This window comes from Cynoglossus semilaevis, chromosome 15 (assembly GCF_000523025.1).
Source record: "Cynoglossus semilaevis isolate Cse_v1.0 chromosome 15, Cse_v1.0, whole genome shotgun sequence".
NCBI classification, from domain to species: Eukaryota; Metazoa; Chordata; class Actinopteri; order Pleuronectiformes; family Cynoglossidae; genus Cynoglossus; species Cynoglossus semilaevis.
The window spans coordinates 8484219-8500157 of record NC_024321.1 but is presented as its reverse complement, the minus strand read 5'-3'; the positions used below and the strand labels follow the sequence as shown (position 1 = coordinate 8500157).

Below are 15939 nucleotides of genomic sequence, written 5' to 3'. Positions count from 1 at the left end.
CAAAATATATTTTATATCCTCATGTACAAGACATAGTTGTTTGTGGAGTAATAAACATAAACATCACAAACTACATATGGCCACACCAGGGCCTGTGAGTGAGTGTGGTGGAATATAAAGATTTTATTTAAAGTAAGTTCATTTTTACTGATGACAGTGCAGATGCATCTCTTCCTGTTGCTACAACACAAAGTACTTTTACAATAAATAAAAAGAATAAATGTGGACTTAAATGTGAAATTACACAGGGCAACAATGAGAGTAAAACATCTTGATGACCACTTCAGTGTCAGTCAGTAAAAATTCATGTTCTCAGGTTTACACCTGAAATGTATCAATCCACGTTCCTCAATCGAATTCTGATGACAAAATCCTCATTTTAAAATTTTAACTTTTCTATGTAAAACTCAGAGTTCTTGGGTTAATATTAGGTTTAAATCCATGTTGACAGGCTTAAAAAGTTTGTATCTCAATACATGTTGTGTCTTTATTTTTTGTTATAAAGGTTTTCTAACTTGTTTCCTTCATCTTTTTGATGATTCGTCATCACAGGTGTCATCTTATTTTGTTCTTCTTTAATTCCAAAAGCTTTCAGGAATATTCATTTATTCCTAAAAAAAAAAAGTTGCCCGTTCAATGATATGTCACGTCGTTATTATTAAGTCCTTCTGGCTCTCTGTCCCTTCTTTTTTCAGATTAGCTTGTCACACATCATACGGCCTCTCCTCCTCCTCTTCCTCTTGTGTCTTCCTGGTGAAGGCTGATGACAGCTCCTGCAGCAGCAGTTCTTGTGACTGAGTGCAGCCCAATTGCTGCGTCCTTCTCTTGTTTGTTGACGGGCTGCAGTCTGCCTCTCTTTCACCAATGCTCAGCTCTGGGTCCAATGTGTTGATCTGATCCATTTGCCTTGAATCTACTGGGATGAGTCTGAGAGGAGGATCGTCAGGGACTTCGTGAGTTTCTGCATTACTGCTGGACAGAAAACTTGTCTCCAGAGACTTCAGCACCTGCAGGCCGAAGTCACCAACCTCCTCATAGAGAGGTTCAGGGAGGTCAGGAGAGTCAGAGCGCTCATCCAAAGAGTCATGCTGCACTTTCATTGGCTGAAAACAGAAACACAAAGAGTCAAAAACAGAGACTCAAAGACTTGGAGGCACAAATACTAAAGAAAGTGAATCAGGACCAGAGAATTAAAGACCCAGAATCACAGAGCCTGAAGATAAATACAAGATTCACTTAAAAAAAACATAAAGGTCACCTATTTATTTACCTACCAACTTACTTTATTTTTTAATAAAGTTATAAAAAAACAATTTAACTGCAGTACTCACAAAATACATAGAGAGCGTCCGTCTGTCGTGTAGCTTCCTCTGTAGGATATAAACCAGAGAAAGTGATTATTTGGACAGAGGATAAAAACATTATTTGCGATAATGTCACCCGAGAAAATGTAGTCTAACCAGCTTCTGATTGGCCGACAGCATGGTGCTGTTGCTCTCTCTCTCATCTCCCCTGATTGGAACCAGTGGCATCGTTCCAAACTTCTGTTTTGAGATGTCAGCAGATGAGTGTCGCCTCAGCACTGCAGGCCCCGGGTCTTTGTTCTAGAGGGAAATAAATTGTATGTTTTCCTTGTAAACTCCGAACTGGAAGGGTTTCCCTGGAGTTGACTTAAAACTGACCTGAGCTTTTAGGAAGCAGGTGACCCAGTCCCAGAGGTCAGTCTCACAGCTACAGCATAAAAACCTGTAATAGATACATTTCCAAAAAAGAGGTGATGAAAATGCATGGAAAGATATTTCTGAAGGTGACCTGAGAAAAAAAAACAATATCAATTTGCACTTTATCTATCAAATGTTTTATCTCAAAGGCTCACTTTAACTTTAAAGATCTATAGCAGCGGTCCCCAACCTTTTCTGTGCCACAGACTGGTTAAATGTCTGACAGTTTTCCCTTGGACCGGTGCCAGTCCACAGCTCGGGGGTTGGGGACCACTGTTTATAAGGAAATTATTCCAAATGCTGCGTTACAAATTTGCATCTGTGCCTTTGACACTGTTATTTATTATATGAACACTACAATGTAGAAAGCAATTCTGTTTAAGTAGTCTGCAATTACAACTTGGGTGAGTGTGTGATTATGTAACGGTATTAAACCACTGACTACAGATTAAAATTAGGCCTTTGTTTATTGCTAACAGATTTACAGACAAGATCATCTGCATGCATTGTTCCTATTGGCTGATTGATAGTGATGACAGCAGAGCAGGTACTTACAGCTGGTGTTTGTCTGACATCAATGTAAGGCCCCACCTGCAGGTGCATAACAGGCTTAGTTGATGTCCACCACCAATAACCTTTGACCTCCGAACCAATTAATATCAGGTGATAAAAACAAATAGATGGTCCAAGTTTCTATTACCTGGTTGGAGCTTTAAGTTTTTTCCTGATGCCAATGTATACCTTCATAGACTTCAGAGACCACTGCTTCTCTGGTTTAATGCTCTAAAGGACAATTAGAAGACCAGGCGCATCAACGCCACCAACAGTTTGAGAAACACATCTTGGTACGTAAATAAAAGTTCTGCTCTGAGACTCTGAAGTAGGAATCAATGCTCCTCTTACCTTCTTGTCTTTGAGCAGCAGCAGCTTTTGTTTCTTAATCTGGAACGTTCTTTCCTGGAATCTGTTCCCTTGAAGAAACTTTGGCGGCTCCTCGCGACACCAAACCAATCCCACTTTCATGATGTCACTCTGATAAGCTGCAGAAAGGCAGACAAACAGGAAATAAGCAGTTTACCAAAGGGGGCTAGGTGAAAACGTGAGCAGTACAGCAGCTGTATTCATACAACAGGTGAACATACAGGTGAGGATGTTAATGCCTTCTCCAATTGGAACCTTCTTCACCACCAGGTAGGCAGAGCTTGGGTCAGCCATCTTGCACCACTGTAACGCCTGTTCCAGAACTTTTTCTTTAGGATGTAATGGACGCTCTGTGAGACGGAGACAGAAAAAAGAAATAGATTGCACACGCACTCGGAGAAATAGATGTCCACACACAGAGACAGATATTTGACTCACCTAGCTGTCCAACCTCGATGGCTTCAAACGTCATCCAGATGTCTTTGTCTCCAGCAGGAACATTCCTCATATACAGAACCTGGTTGGTCAGTTCCTCAGCACACATGGTCGGTGATACCTGCAGGATTCAGAGGTCAAGTGTGTCACTGCTGAATATTTACTTTCTTTCCTGTCTCAAGTATAGTTTGAGATTTACTTTCAGTGTGATGCAGCAGTCTGGAATCTTCATCTCCAGATACACTTCAATGATCAGATCTCCAGCCTGTGACAGCTTCGGTAATTAAAAAAAATATATAATGTGTCACTTATAACTTCACTTGATCACTGATCAGGGTCTGTGTGTGAAAAATGACTGTGTACCTGTGTGTCCTTCCAGGTGGTGATGAGGCTGATTTCCAGCTCAATTTGATTCTGATGCTCCTCATCAATCTAAAACCGACACAAGTTAGATCAGTCAATTTAAATAAAAATAGGCACAATTATTGTGTTGCTATCCTATACATTGAACCAAATGAAATATATACAAGTTACAAGATTTAAGAATTATCTGACATGTTACATTGAGTTGCCCATTTTTTTAGAAACATTTTTATGACTTAACCAATGTCCCTTTGCTTCCTATCAACATTTGAAGCCTAACATTTGCAAATCAAGAAACCGCTCATTAATCTACTGGTCAGCACTGGTACTGCACCCGACTTGTATTTTTATGCAGGTTCCAAAATGAAAACTTAAGGATGCCTATTTTTTATAAACAGGTCAGTCTATGAACCATTCTGTACATTTTGTGTACACATGGTCAAGTTCGTAATTTTTCTAATGCTGTTAAAAAAAATCTGGGTACCACAGGAGGATTACAGTACTACATTCACAGTGGTTTCCTGTCTGGTGTACTCACATCAAAGACATACAGATAGTTGTCGATCAAGTCCTCCACAATCTTCACCTCATGTTCACCCTTCCCATCTGTCTGGAAAAGACTGGGGGCAAAGAGCAGCGACAGGTTCTTGGTGCACATCTGGTTCAGGTCTGCGCACTTCTGCACTCTGAAGCAAACAAACAGAAACAGCTGTTACTGAAAACATCCGAACAGCTGCTGTGTTCGGACTGTAGATGTTGGCCACTCAGTAGGACTCGCCTGTACAGGTGACCAAAGAGAGCTGCAAGAGTCGTCCTGTTGACTCGAGGAAGGCTTTTGATGATCTCTTTATAACGGTCCAACCGCTGAACCTTCTGAGGGATTTCTGAAGGTTTAATGTATTTCACACACAATATATAAATATATATATGTGTCACATAATAAAGATTGATGAATACAGTGAGAGTTAATACATTGTCATAATTACAATAAATTTCTTAGCTTTGTCTATCTCCAGATAACACTACTTATTGTATCTAGATATCATGCATATCTTGTGGGCTCAAACTGCACTTGTATTCAGAGCCAGCTCAGATAAGGATCAGACTCACTGGCAGCATCCTGCCACATCGGGTGGAGATCTGCCATGAAAACAGGGTCCTCAATCTCTCTGAAGAACCTTTTCAGGACATCTGTCACATCCTCAATGAAGTGGTCTCCAATTCGCAGCTTGACGTTGCGAGCGTCCTTGCGAAACTCATCCATTAGCAGCTTTATCCTAGACTTGGCGCCGTTTTTCCTATAGATCCCCTCGTGACCCAAACCTGCAGAAAAAACCACATCAAGACTCAGCAAGGTCAACAAAGACTTTTGTGTTGTTTTCACCTGCAGTACCTGCACCGTCTTACCATACTGCGTGATGAAGGACATGCAGCTGTCCACAATGATGGGGATGTCGTTTCGACTCAACTGCTGCTCCCTCAGGGTGTTTCCTTTACCGCCTGCTGCTCGCTGGATGTCAGAGTACCACATAGAGAAGTCTGTGCGGCCGACACCTTGAAGGTGTAGCGTCCTGATGAGTACACAAGAAGGCTTTAGAAACACTGGACAGACTCCAGCAGCGTAACAGGAAAACGGTCAGTCTTCTCACCTTCCTTTCTCCACCAACACTAGGACATCTTTCTTCTCGTGGTTTTCGATTTCCGTAGTGATACCTGCATTGCAAACAAATGTGTTTCACTAACCCAAGTCCAGTGCATGGACAAGAACAGCAACAGAACAACGTGGGACACTAACTCAGCTCCTGCAGACGGTTCAGGTTGATGATGTCCTCTGCTGCACCATCGTTTTGAGGACAGATGAAGAGGTTGGACTTCTGTAGGACAAAGTAGCCGTCCTTCCACTGCTGAGGGTCAAGCATGGCCCGGTATCTAAGCAATCCCACCCGATCAAACTCCCTGGTCAGAAGACAGTGACAGCTGAGTGGTGTCGCCGCCTGGTGGTAGCAGCAGCAACATCGTGGTGAGACAAAAGTAAAAATGTTCATTAAAAAAATATGAAATATTAGATATTTCAACATAAACAAAAAATCTAATTAATGGTCAATATTTTAACATTTTGAACTGAAGCATTAACTTTTTGACTCATACATTAGATATACATTCACATAGGTTTTGAGCTGTGAAGAAGTACCTGTAACAGTAAATTATAAAGAATTTGAAATAAAATTTTGTTTGGATGAAATATTTTATTTAAATATCTATTCTTACTTTGCAAATATTAAATTCTTTCAAATACAGAGAAACATTGTTAAACTTCAAAATCTTGAGAAATTCAGGTACAGCTCAGTGATGTAAGCCTGACCTTCCCAATGGCTTTGGTCCAGCTGTGCAGAGCATCAGCCGTCTCCACACCAAATTGGTGCAGTTTCTCTGTCGTCAAATACAACTCAAAAGTGTAACGGAACCTGCAACGTAACAAGGAGAGGGCAGAGAACATTCAGTTCACATGGAGCTCAGGAATGATTGGACCAAAAGAGGTCATTGATCAGGATTTGTACCTGTCGATAAATCCATTGTTGTTGTTATTGTTGGATGCATCAGGTCGACTGATGCCCAAACATACAATGTCTTTAGCATTGATCTGAATGGAAGGATCGACTGATCGCTCCGACTCATACAGCAGCAGCGACCGGTCCACTGAACACCAGTACTTCTGGAAATCTAAGACAAAGCAGAATTTCAAAAGAAACCATACAGTCAGAGAAGACTCATGCAGGAAGATGACATGTTTTTATATTCTGTATATATCGATGATAACACGATAATATTTTATAAACCATTAAACTATAAGGTGTGAACGTCCTCCTACCATCTCTGGTTTTCCTGGACAGCGTCCCTCTATTTGCTGACCCAGATTTAAAGAGGTAACCAGAGTGGAGAACGGGCTGCATTATCTCATCATACACACTGGGATCTGAACAGAGAACAAACACACACATGAGCTTTGTGATCACTCAACCTATGTTAACATGCTAACACACCAACCATAGAGAGTTCAGACCTGATGTGGGACAATGTTCCACCACAGGAGGCTGCTGTTGAGCATCATCACAGTCGCTGGCTGCTCGAGTCGACTCTGCTTCTGTGAAAATCCGTGTGGCGGTTTTCAAAAGCGTCTGTTCAGAAACAGCCGTACACAGCACCTACACAAAACATAAGAATAATAATAATGAGAATACGATCAGGCAACAGTGGTTCAGTGGTGACATTTTCACAGAACTGTCAACCCTCCAGACCTTAAGTAGCTCCTCCTGACTGGCGAATGAAAGGTGCGGCAGACGAAACCGTCCCTCTCTGTATTTCTGAGTCACAAACTCTCGCCTCTGTTCGGGAGAGGCGTCACAATCAAGCTCATCAGCAACGGACATACGTGCTGCCCAGAAGTCATTAGCTTTGTCATTACCGATCATGATGAAGAGCTGAAAGAGAAAGCAATTTGGGATTCATTTTCAATTCAAACCTCAAATCTGTCAGATAGTCTTAAAGAGTTTCACACCCAGATCTAAACAAGGGTGTCTCCTCTGCTCTTTGTTGATTGACCTCACTCATTCTCCAGCACAACTGATGTCAAACTCTGCTAAAGTTAAAAGTAAATTAAGTTAAATCATGTACCTGGACGATCTCATTGCTCCACACACTGGTGTCCAACTTCAGACTCTGTACTTTAGAGATCATTGTCCCCAGACTCCTGTGCTGCCCTAAAACACAGACACACAGTTGAGGCTGTAGTTGAACCAGCTGACAGAGAACGTTCACCGTCTTCAGCCGTCTTTTAGTTTCAGCCAAATGTTCTGTAACGGACCCACTTTAAACTGTGACAGAAACACATGTAACAAACGCAACATTTTTTTAAAAATATTTTAATAACAGCTTATCAAATATTCTATAGGGTTAGCAGCCATTTCCTACAGATATGACAGATATGAAATAAACTAAATCAGCTCTGTTACCTGCACAGTTCTTGCAGATGACCACACACAGGTTAATGGAGGCCCAGTCTGGATTCAGGGCCTTGCAGTCAGCACACATTCGATTTGACCGGTTAGACCAGATCTTTTCTGCCACCTCATAATCTGACAGCGTCTCTGCGATTGCCTCCTGCAGCGCCTCCATCCAGTCTCGTTTCTCACGGTCGGACTCTGCAGTGAAGCTGAGAGGGTGAAGCAAAGCATCATTTTAAACCTGGAACTTATGTCCAAAACATGGTAATAATTGATCAAATGCAAAAATTTAGAATAGAATTTTACACTGACATTGTTTCAATTTAGAGGTAGAATTTGTAAATAAATAAATAAATAAAAAACTGTGGCATTTGTTTTCTCTCTGTCCTGTGCATGGACTGTTATCAAAATCCCGTGGTCCAACCTTAGGTACTGGTACTAAACTAGATTTTTCCAGGCCAATCAAGATAAGTACACATTTGATAAAGTCACAACAAAACTAAATTATTTGGCATTATATTGTTTATTTTCACTATCAGCATTAAAGGTCCCTGTTTCATACATAAAACCCAAATTGAAATTCCAATCCTGCATTCTTGCCACATAAAAAAACATTTCTTTTCCTTGGATGTTACCTGAATGTTTTGTATGGTGTGATCAGGTCAAAGCTCTTGTTTTTTCCATCTCTAATAGTCGACCCACGAGCTTCAATCACTGTGATGCCGATTCCATTACGGAAACACTGCAGACAAAGATGTAAAAAAACAGTTGGAGGAGCATGTGCTGTCGCCCACTGCTGCCTTACTGCAGTGGAGCTAGAAAAACATTATTCCTGTGCTTGTGTTCCTCCTGTCTCACCATCTCACTCTTGTGAAGCCAGATCTGGTCTGTGTTGATGGCAGCGTACACTTTGGACTTGGTTCCTTTCAGCTCCAGGGCGCCATGTTTCTGGCAGTGAGAGCCAGGACCAAACCGCCGCTGCCCGAACACCAGCTGATCCCTGACATGTTCCTGCAGTATGGACACCCAGCGCCTCTTCAGCACTAGAACACATCAGTCATGAGGCATCAACATTACAGTCATGCCTGGCGTTTCTGGAGCTCGAACTAGTCACTCTCTGAGTCAGGAGTCACAGATCAGTCATGGAACTATTCTGGTTTCAGATCATAGGATAGATTAGTACTCTTTCACCTACAACGGTGTTAAAATCAATGTATTAGTTATAATATTATTATTATATTTTCATTAATAAAACATTTGTTATAAATGTATTATTCATTTCGATTTGATATTCTAAGAGAGAATAGAAGTGTCTGTCCCTGTTTCCTGTTTTTCTTTTTTTGGCCTTCTGAAAGTGTGCACCATAGAAGACAAATGTCCAACAACGAAGTCTAAGTCAAGAAGAGAATTGTTAGTTACACCCATTACTGTGACCAAATACCTTCATTTTCAGCTTTAAATACAAAAATCCGATGACTTGTCACTATTTCAAATTTGGTGTCCTTGGCTGGACGGGACATCTGGATGGCAGCCAATGGAATCACCCCTTTGGGGTAGACATCCTGGAACGTGACAATAGTGACAAAATGTCAGAAGAAGGAACCCAGAAGTGCCCAGAGGTACTGTACATTATCAATAAGTAACAGTCTGTACATATACTATCTACATTATGGATTTTTATTTTTAAATTGAAACTTTTTTTACTATATGGATGTTTAAATCAATTGGTATTACATATGAAGCATTCAATAATTAGAGCGAGCTTGAGTGAACCTTTAAGAGCTTTCAGCATTGGGGGATGATGAGAAGAAATGTCTTTTCATACCTTCTCACTGCCGAAGTACATCAGGTTTTTTCCGTCAAATTTGACATAGCGCTTCTGAAAAACGTAGTTTCTAAAAAATAGATTAACAGACCCAGAATTCAGTTTCACAAACTCAACCCAACCAGCTGTTGCAGAGAGAAGAAAAAAAACGGAAGGAAGACAAACAGACCGAGTCGAGGATGAAGGTGAAAAAGAGGAAGAGGAGCTAGTTAGGCAAAGGCAACTTCTGAGGAGGAAGGACACACAAGGAGGAGCAGAGAGGAGGAGGTGCAGCAGGAAAGCAGGAGCTGACAATTGATACCTGACAGACACAGAAGGATTGCACCCAGGATCACTTAAAATTCCTAAAGAACCACTGATAGATAAAAGGTCGTCAACAAATCCACAACAGTGGTGTGTGAACTTAACTCACCCTTGCGGAGACAGTTTGTCAAGCCAGCCGCTGATGATAGGTGGCGCTCTCTCTGTCAGGGAAGTGTAGCTGGCATAAGGTGAGATGATCAAGTCTTCATCGCTCTCTGACAGGAAGGTGTGGGTGGGCAAAGACAGACCGTGGAGGGGAGGTGGGGATTCACCTACAGTGCTGTAACCCTGAGTTTCTCCGGCAGAATGAAGGGCGTGAGACAAACGTTTGGTCCATGATAACTTCTGGGACCTTAAGATGCACAACAGCATGAGAGAGAACAGACTTATCCTGTTGCTCTTACACAAAGATTTAAGAAAACTAGCCTAAAAAACTTTTTTTTTATTTAAATTTTTACTGTGCTAACTGTCTTCTAGAACACATTATAAGTTGCTTTAAAAACGTGGGTCGAGGTGGAATAAAAATATCTTCCGTACCTGCATTAAAATGTGGTCAAATTTTGAATCTGATCAAATTCAGGAAACACTTAGAGATTAGAGTAAATACCAGTTCTCAAACCCAGCTCCTCTCACTCAAACACTGACTCTGCAAATGTGTTTTTTAATTTAGACTGTTGTAATATTTTACCCATGATCCTCTGCATGTTTTCCATCTTCCTTTCTAAAGTCCCGTCCATTGAACTGTCCTCTTTCACTCTGGAAAAACAAATAAGGACTGAAATGACCGCACCTTTCATTTCAGATCTTTGCTGATGTCACAAGTGAAGATACTTTATATATTTTCTTTTCAAAGAACAAAAGTCTCACCTCACAGGCATGAGGATTTCTTCTCATCTGAAAAACAGTTTCACAGTATGGGCTTATCTCCTCATCAGGATCATCAGTGGAAACTGGTGGTAGTTGAACAACAGCTTTAACTTCATTTTTGTTTAAAACAAAATCCCAAAGAGTAAACTTGAACTAAGTCACTTCTGAACTTACCTCGAGCTGATCCTGATGAGTTGTTACTTAAAGTGCTGCAACTGAAATTACACAAACACCAAAGAAGGTGTTAATGGATCAGTCACATCGGACGGGTTAACAAGTATTGTCTAAGGACTAGTAAACAAGTACACACTGCAGGTAATTCCACTTTTTTTGTTCTGTACTGTATATAGATATGATCATTTAAACTTAAGGGATAAACACCTTAGCTAATATCACTCCCATGATAAAAACATTTCCAGCAGGTTATAGACACAAAACATTTCCACAAAAACACTGTCACTTGCTGACCTCTCTTTTTAAATTACCGTATTTCCGTACTATAAGTTGCTCTTTGTTTCATCCTTTCGCTGGGTTTGCGACTTATACTCAGGTGCGACTTACATATTAAAATATATAATTTCACGTTTGTTGTTTTCACACTGACAGCCACTAGAGGGCACTCTAGGCTTGTGTATGAGTATCTGCTACTCCCACTGAAAATGTACATGTTCGTTATTTTCCACTTGTACTCCATAGCGACTTATAGTCCCAAAAATTGAGTAATAAAATGCAACCACCCGTTGTGTGTGTGGAACTGCGATTTTAATTAAAAACATACCCCCCAGAATGTTGTTTCAATCAAATGGAATGACACCAAACAAACAAACCATTTTTAGATGCTGATTGCGGACATACCTGTTCCTTTCAGGAGTTTGTCTGGGCGGAGTCATCGGACCTGACAACTCACTGCTGTGACTCCTGCCACCACTGGAGGCAGTAGATCCAGGTGAAGTTCCCCAATAGATCTCATTGGAGACCATCTCTATTCCCTCTCTGGGAGAACTTGAACATGAGTTTCTCTCATGACTACCAGGATATGAAATGAGTGAGGACAAAATCTGGTTCTGTTCTGGTTGAACAGGCAAAGAAGCAGAGGGTGCAGCATCCTGTTGGACTGAGGGGAGGGCTAGGCGGTGGAGGCGTGGAGGAACAGGAGGAACTGCACCACCAGTATCTGACAGAGACAAACTACGTGTTGGCCTCATCTTTTCTGCCTGACTTAGGTTCCTGTTGGGCGTGGTCATCTTATCATCAAGATCAGAGTCAGACCTGTTGTTAGGGCTAGGCATGTCCTTGCAACTTAATCTGTCTAACACAAAACAAATGGACTCCTGGGAGAGTCTCCGAGGAGGGGGCGGAGCTGGGTCTGGGGCAGGACAGAAGTTGATGGGTGCAGTCCTGCGTCGGTTGAAAACAGTTCTGGGTTTAGGGACTGGCTTCACTACAGCTCTTTTGGAGTCTGAGTTTGCCAACATTGCAGTGAGGTTTGGTGCTGAACTGTTCCTGAGCGCCTCAAAGTTCACCGTTCCTGTAGACTGACTGCGCAAAGTGGATTCACAAAATCTCAGAGAAGAGGATACGGACTGACAGCGCTCCCGTGGGAGATCAGACACAGCTTTCTGACCAGATCTTTGAACCTCTAGCCTCTGAATGTGATTGACCAGCCGGAGAATTCTCTTCCTATGTCCGGTGGCGGTCACACCCAGACTGACCAGGGCATCATGGTCCAAGTGGGTGAAGTCTCTGGCCAACAGAAGAGCAGCTCGACGGAATGTGTCCACATACCTGAGGTGGAAAGATTGAATCAAGAATGAGAGGATCTAATGTTTGTTTGTCCAACAATAAACACTGTACATACTGTATGTTGTTAAACACATCATTGTACTTGGGCAGTTTTGAATGTAAAAGAGATTAAATGATTATTTTTCAGGAATAAAACACATTCTAAAATTCCTTGCTATTTCTATCTCTTTGCCCAACAGTAAAAGTATATCGTTTTTTGCTGTTAGCAAGCAAAAAACCTGTATTCAATGCAAAAACTGTAACAATTATTCTGTATCTCTACAGGTCTAGACATGAAAAAATGTTTGAACATTGTCTTGGGACAGAAATGACAACCCTGTTTGAGCCACATGATTATACTGGCCGAGACCCCATCCTCACCTTTCCAGGTGAATTGCTGACAGGAGCGTCTCAACCGGTGTGCTTCCATCCAGTGTTGCCATGGCGACCAACATGGAGTCTGGATGTGGCGTCGCTTCCTCTGTGTCCTCCTGAAAATACGGTGGCGGCCATCACTGACCTATAAACGGCAGGCGTTCTTCTGACAGGGCGGAGTCATGGCTGACCTACAGGCAGCATTCCATCTGAGGACAGAAACAAGAGCATCAGACATACACACTGCTGTTTTTACAGCATCCAGAGGGTATAAGTGTGAACTTTGACCTCCCCCCAGGATCATGACCCTGCTGATTGGCCAAATAAAACCGCAGAAGCAGATGATGTCAGTGAGTGGACACAGCTGAGGTATTGTTTGTCTGTATCTGCAGCATAATGGCCTTTGACCTCTGCACAACAAGAGGCAGTCTGCTGCAGGAGACACACATGATCACACACTCACACATGCTCCATGTCAGGGTTTTCTTCAACATTTACAAGATCTTTGTCAAAATGTATTAAAATACGCTGCACGGTTAACCTAACCATGTCAGATGGCCCATCACTGGCTCCTGTAGCACAATAGTGTTACAGCCAATCACAGCTGACTTTGTACTAATGTCGTGGTGAGGACAAATGTCTACTGTCTATCAGGTGGTTAACACACAGGACTAGCATAACTACAAAGTCTATATCGATGTTAGGGAAACGGTGGCTAGTGACAAATTGCTAACAACTGAGATCAGTATCAGCTTTATCTGCCCTTAGACCTGAGGTTCTCTGGTAGTTTAAAAAACCTGATATGAATACTCTTTAAAAGAAATCAGAAATAACTTAAATACCCTATCTATTTCATCATTACTTCTATCAGAGCTGGCCGTAGCCTATTTAGCATAGAAGCACACTTAGATATAAGTCAAAATCAAAACAACCGATGGCTCTATGAAATAATCCACCCCATGAGAAGATGTGGTCAATGTTGTCCAACTTAGCGAGCTCTGTCTCTACTAGCTAACCATATGTTAGCTTAGCAGTAGCACGAGGAGAGTCACTGGCTGTGTTTATTTATGGTACATCCAACGCAAATGATTCAGTGTCCACGGTCCGATGAGTAACACAATTTGAAGAATTCAGTTGGAGTTCATTATGTTGAACTGTAGGAGAGTGAGTGAAACAGGAAAAGGTTCTCAACCCGTGGTCATGTCCTGACATGGTCATGTCCACACCCTGGACCTCATCAAGACAGAAAAACCTGCACTGGGTTACTTCTTTGAAAGCCCTTCACCCTTTTGTCCCTGCATCCTGTGTGTGTGCACGTGTGTGTGTGTGTATGAAGCAGGTGAAGATGATGAAGATGATGGTGACAATCACAAGAGGCTAAAAATACACAGATACACACTGACACAGGGGTCAGCAGTCTCCAGCGTTAAGACAAAGACTTAACAGGAAGTGAGTCACAGTTGCTTCCTCTTCCTCCTCACTTTAGCTTCTTCACATGACACCATAGAAACCAGCTTCTGTTCTGACCTGAAACTCCAATGGGCCTGGATCAGGACCAAAACCAAGTCTGGGATTTTGCCTAACCAAATAGCTACAATTGTAAAGTTTCTAAGCTCCTCACATTACTTAAGACTCCGGCAGAGAACCTGACTGAGGATGCTGAGGTCACATGATGCAGATCTCACCCACCAGAGTACAGAATTTTAATGGAGGCAGGAAGAGCTGAGAGGAAAGAGACCCTCCTATTTTACTTCCACCTACCGGACGTGCGCACAAATATACACACTTACACGTCCACACACATACCAAGAAAGGACCACCAGCTATCTATCTGATCCGCTCAGTCCCCCAAATCTTCAACTGCAAAGAAAAGTGTTGACTTTAAAGTGCATTACAACCAAGTTATAGATCATAGTTTTTCACACTATACTGAAATGACAAACTTTCCATATGAGACAGAAGTAAACCTGGCTGTTTGCCGTGCCATTCAAAACTTGTTCAAATTCTTCATAGACATTGGTGTGGAGTTTAACTCTCATGTATGGATTGCAATACTAAATTTCACATTTTAGTGTGATTTTAATTTTAGAAGAAGAAAAGGGTTGTTATTGAATGTGGAGGGTTAAACTCTTGTTTTCTTCCAGACCCATATGTATGCGTATTTCACACCTCTACCAGGTTTAGACTCTAGATCACGGGTACCAAAGTTAAATTGAACCCAGCAAAAACAAAAATATTGACCTTCACTTCCCACCTCCACCAAAGTGAGAGAGACAGAGACGGAGAGAGAGAGACAGGACGGGGGAGTGAAGTGAGAACAAATGAAGGGGGAGCAGGGGAGCAGAGTAACAGTGAGTCTCTGTGATGAACAGAAGGTTGATTGTTTCTGAGCTGTAACTGGAACACACACATAGAGGAAAAGAGGGAGAGGGAGAGAAAGCAGGAGCAGAGAATTCTGGGTAAGATGGTGGATGTGAAGGTGTGAGCAGAGAGGACTGTCTATCTGTGTCCTTGTTTTTAGGAGCCACTGGACAGGAAGGAATGACACTGTTCCTGTAGTGTTCCTAACAACAGCTTATTTACAAAAACAAATCAAGACATTCGGAACTTTCTTAGGGAAACATTTGGACTCAACACAAACAAAATGGCTGACCATGTTTTGAAGGCAAAAGCTGCCTTCACTGACTCAAAAGCCCAACCTACACCTGGACAGGTAAACAGTGGCCCTCTGCTTGGCTCCACCCTGTTGTGTCCTGATGGAACCAGGTCAGTCCTCCCTGATGTATTAAAACATGCAGGTCCTTCTGAACGACATGAGTCCAACATCATAGTGACATCGCTGCATGTAATTGCTACTTTGTTTCTTTCTGAACCCTTAAGTCAAACAGGAAGTCAAGTTTTCCCTTTACATGATGTTTCTGTTTTATGTTTCCCACAAATAATTGCCCCACACTGCCATTCTTAGCTACAGTATGTATTAGTTTCTTTGGATGGAACTGCAACAGGTTTTACTAGAAGTGTCAGTGCCGGCAGAGACCTGCAGCAAAAATATAATTTGGGCCAATGTTGCATATAGAAGAGCTTTTGTAAAGTTTGTTTGTTTGTATGAGCTGATATTTAAGGAACACAAATATTTATTGGCAAATCCCCTGAGTCAGAGAGTAATGGTGGGTTTACTCTTGTACTTTGATGACTTTTTGCTAATGTTGTTAAAGTAAATTCAATATGGTGCCTACAGATTTTAGAAAACTCTGCCTAAAACATAGAGACTGTGAATAAATGGTGAGGATATTACTATTACTGAAAATCTAAAATTAGTCAGGAGTAGCAATGTAAAAATGTTCAG

At 41.7% G+C, this 15939-nt stretch overlaps 1 protein-coding gene across 2 annotated transcripts in view; it reads right to left on the bottom strand.

The window, feature by feature from the left end:
- Positions 1 to 103: 103 nt before the first annotated feature.
- The window catches only part of arap3 (ArfGAP with RhoGAP domain, ankyrin repeat and PH domain 3), a 17485-nt gene continuing 1649 nt past the window's right edge, over positions 104 to 15939 (bottom strand). Inside the window, exons 2-35 of one of the 2 annotated variants that reach the window (XM_025063008.1) lie at positions 12600 to 12802; positions 11292 to 12221; positions 10611 to 10651; positions 10437 to 10519; positions 10258 to 10325; positions 9679 to 9921; positions 9267 to 9336; positions 8883 to 9003; positions 8300 to 8484; positions 8077 to 8183; positions 7451 to 7650; positions 7113 to 7198; positions 6737 to 6919; positions 6502 to 6643; positions 6313 to 6414; positions 5999 to 6161; positions 5803 to 5905; positions 5236 to 5434; positions 5090 to 5153; positions 4848 to 5011; positions 4551 to 4763; positions 4219 to 4324; positions 3979 to 4126; positions 3441 to 3509; positions 3277 to 3351; positions 3081 to 3198; positions 2864 to 2992; positions 2625 to 2761; positions 2422 to 2504; positions 2277 to 2312; positions 1683 to 1746; positions 1461 to 1604; positions 1332 to 1370; positions 104 to 1103 (exon numbers count right to left, since the gene is read on the bottom strand). In XM_025063008.1, coding sequence (XP_024918776.1) covers positions 705 to 1103; positions 1332 to 1370; positions 1461 to 1604; positions 1683 to 1746; positions 2277 to 2312; positions 2422 to 2504; positions 2625 to 2761; positions 2864 to 2992; positions 3081 to 3198; positions 3277 to 3351; positions 3441 to 3509; positions 3979 to 4126; positions 4219 to 4324; positions 4551 to 4763; positions 4848 to 5011; positions 5090 to 5153; positions 5236 to 5434; positions 5803 to 5905; positions 5999 to 6161; positions 6313 to 6414; positions 6502 to 6643; positions 6737 to 6919; positions 7113 to 7198; positions 7451 to 7650; positions 8077 to 8183; positions 8300 to 8484; positions 8883 to 9003; positions 9267 to 9336; positions 9679 to 9921; positions 10258 to 10325; positions 10437 to 10519; positions 10611 to 10651; positions 11292 to 12221; positions 12600 to 12673 — 5088 coding nt within the window. In that variant the 5' untranslated portion in view covers positions 12674 to 12802 and the 3' untranslated portion in view covers positions 104 to 704. Of the gene's footprint in view, positions 1104 to 1331; positions 1371 to 1460; positions 1605 to 1682; positions 1747 to 2276; positions 2313 to 2421; positions 2505 to 2624; positions 2762 to 2863; positions 2993 to 3080; positions 3199 to 3276; positions 3352 to 3440; positions 3510 to 3978; positions 4127 to 4218; positions 4325 to 4550; positions 4764 to 4847; positions 5012 to 5089; positions 5154 to 5235; positions 5435 to 5802; positions 5906 to 5998; positions 6162 to 6309; positions 6415 to 6501; positions 6644 to 6736; positions 6920 to 7112; positions 7199 to 7450; positions 7651 to 8076; positions 8184 to 8299; positions 8485 to 8882; positions 9004 to 9266; positions 9337 to 9678; positions 9922 to 10257; positions 10326 to 10436; positions 10520 to 10610; positions 10652 to 11291; positions 12222 to 12599; positions 12803 to 15939 lie in introns of both variants that reach the window. The other variant, XM_008326824.3, reaches the window with a different exon arrangement.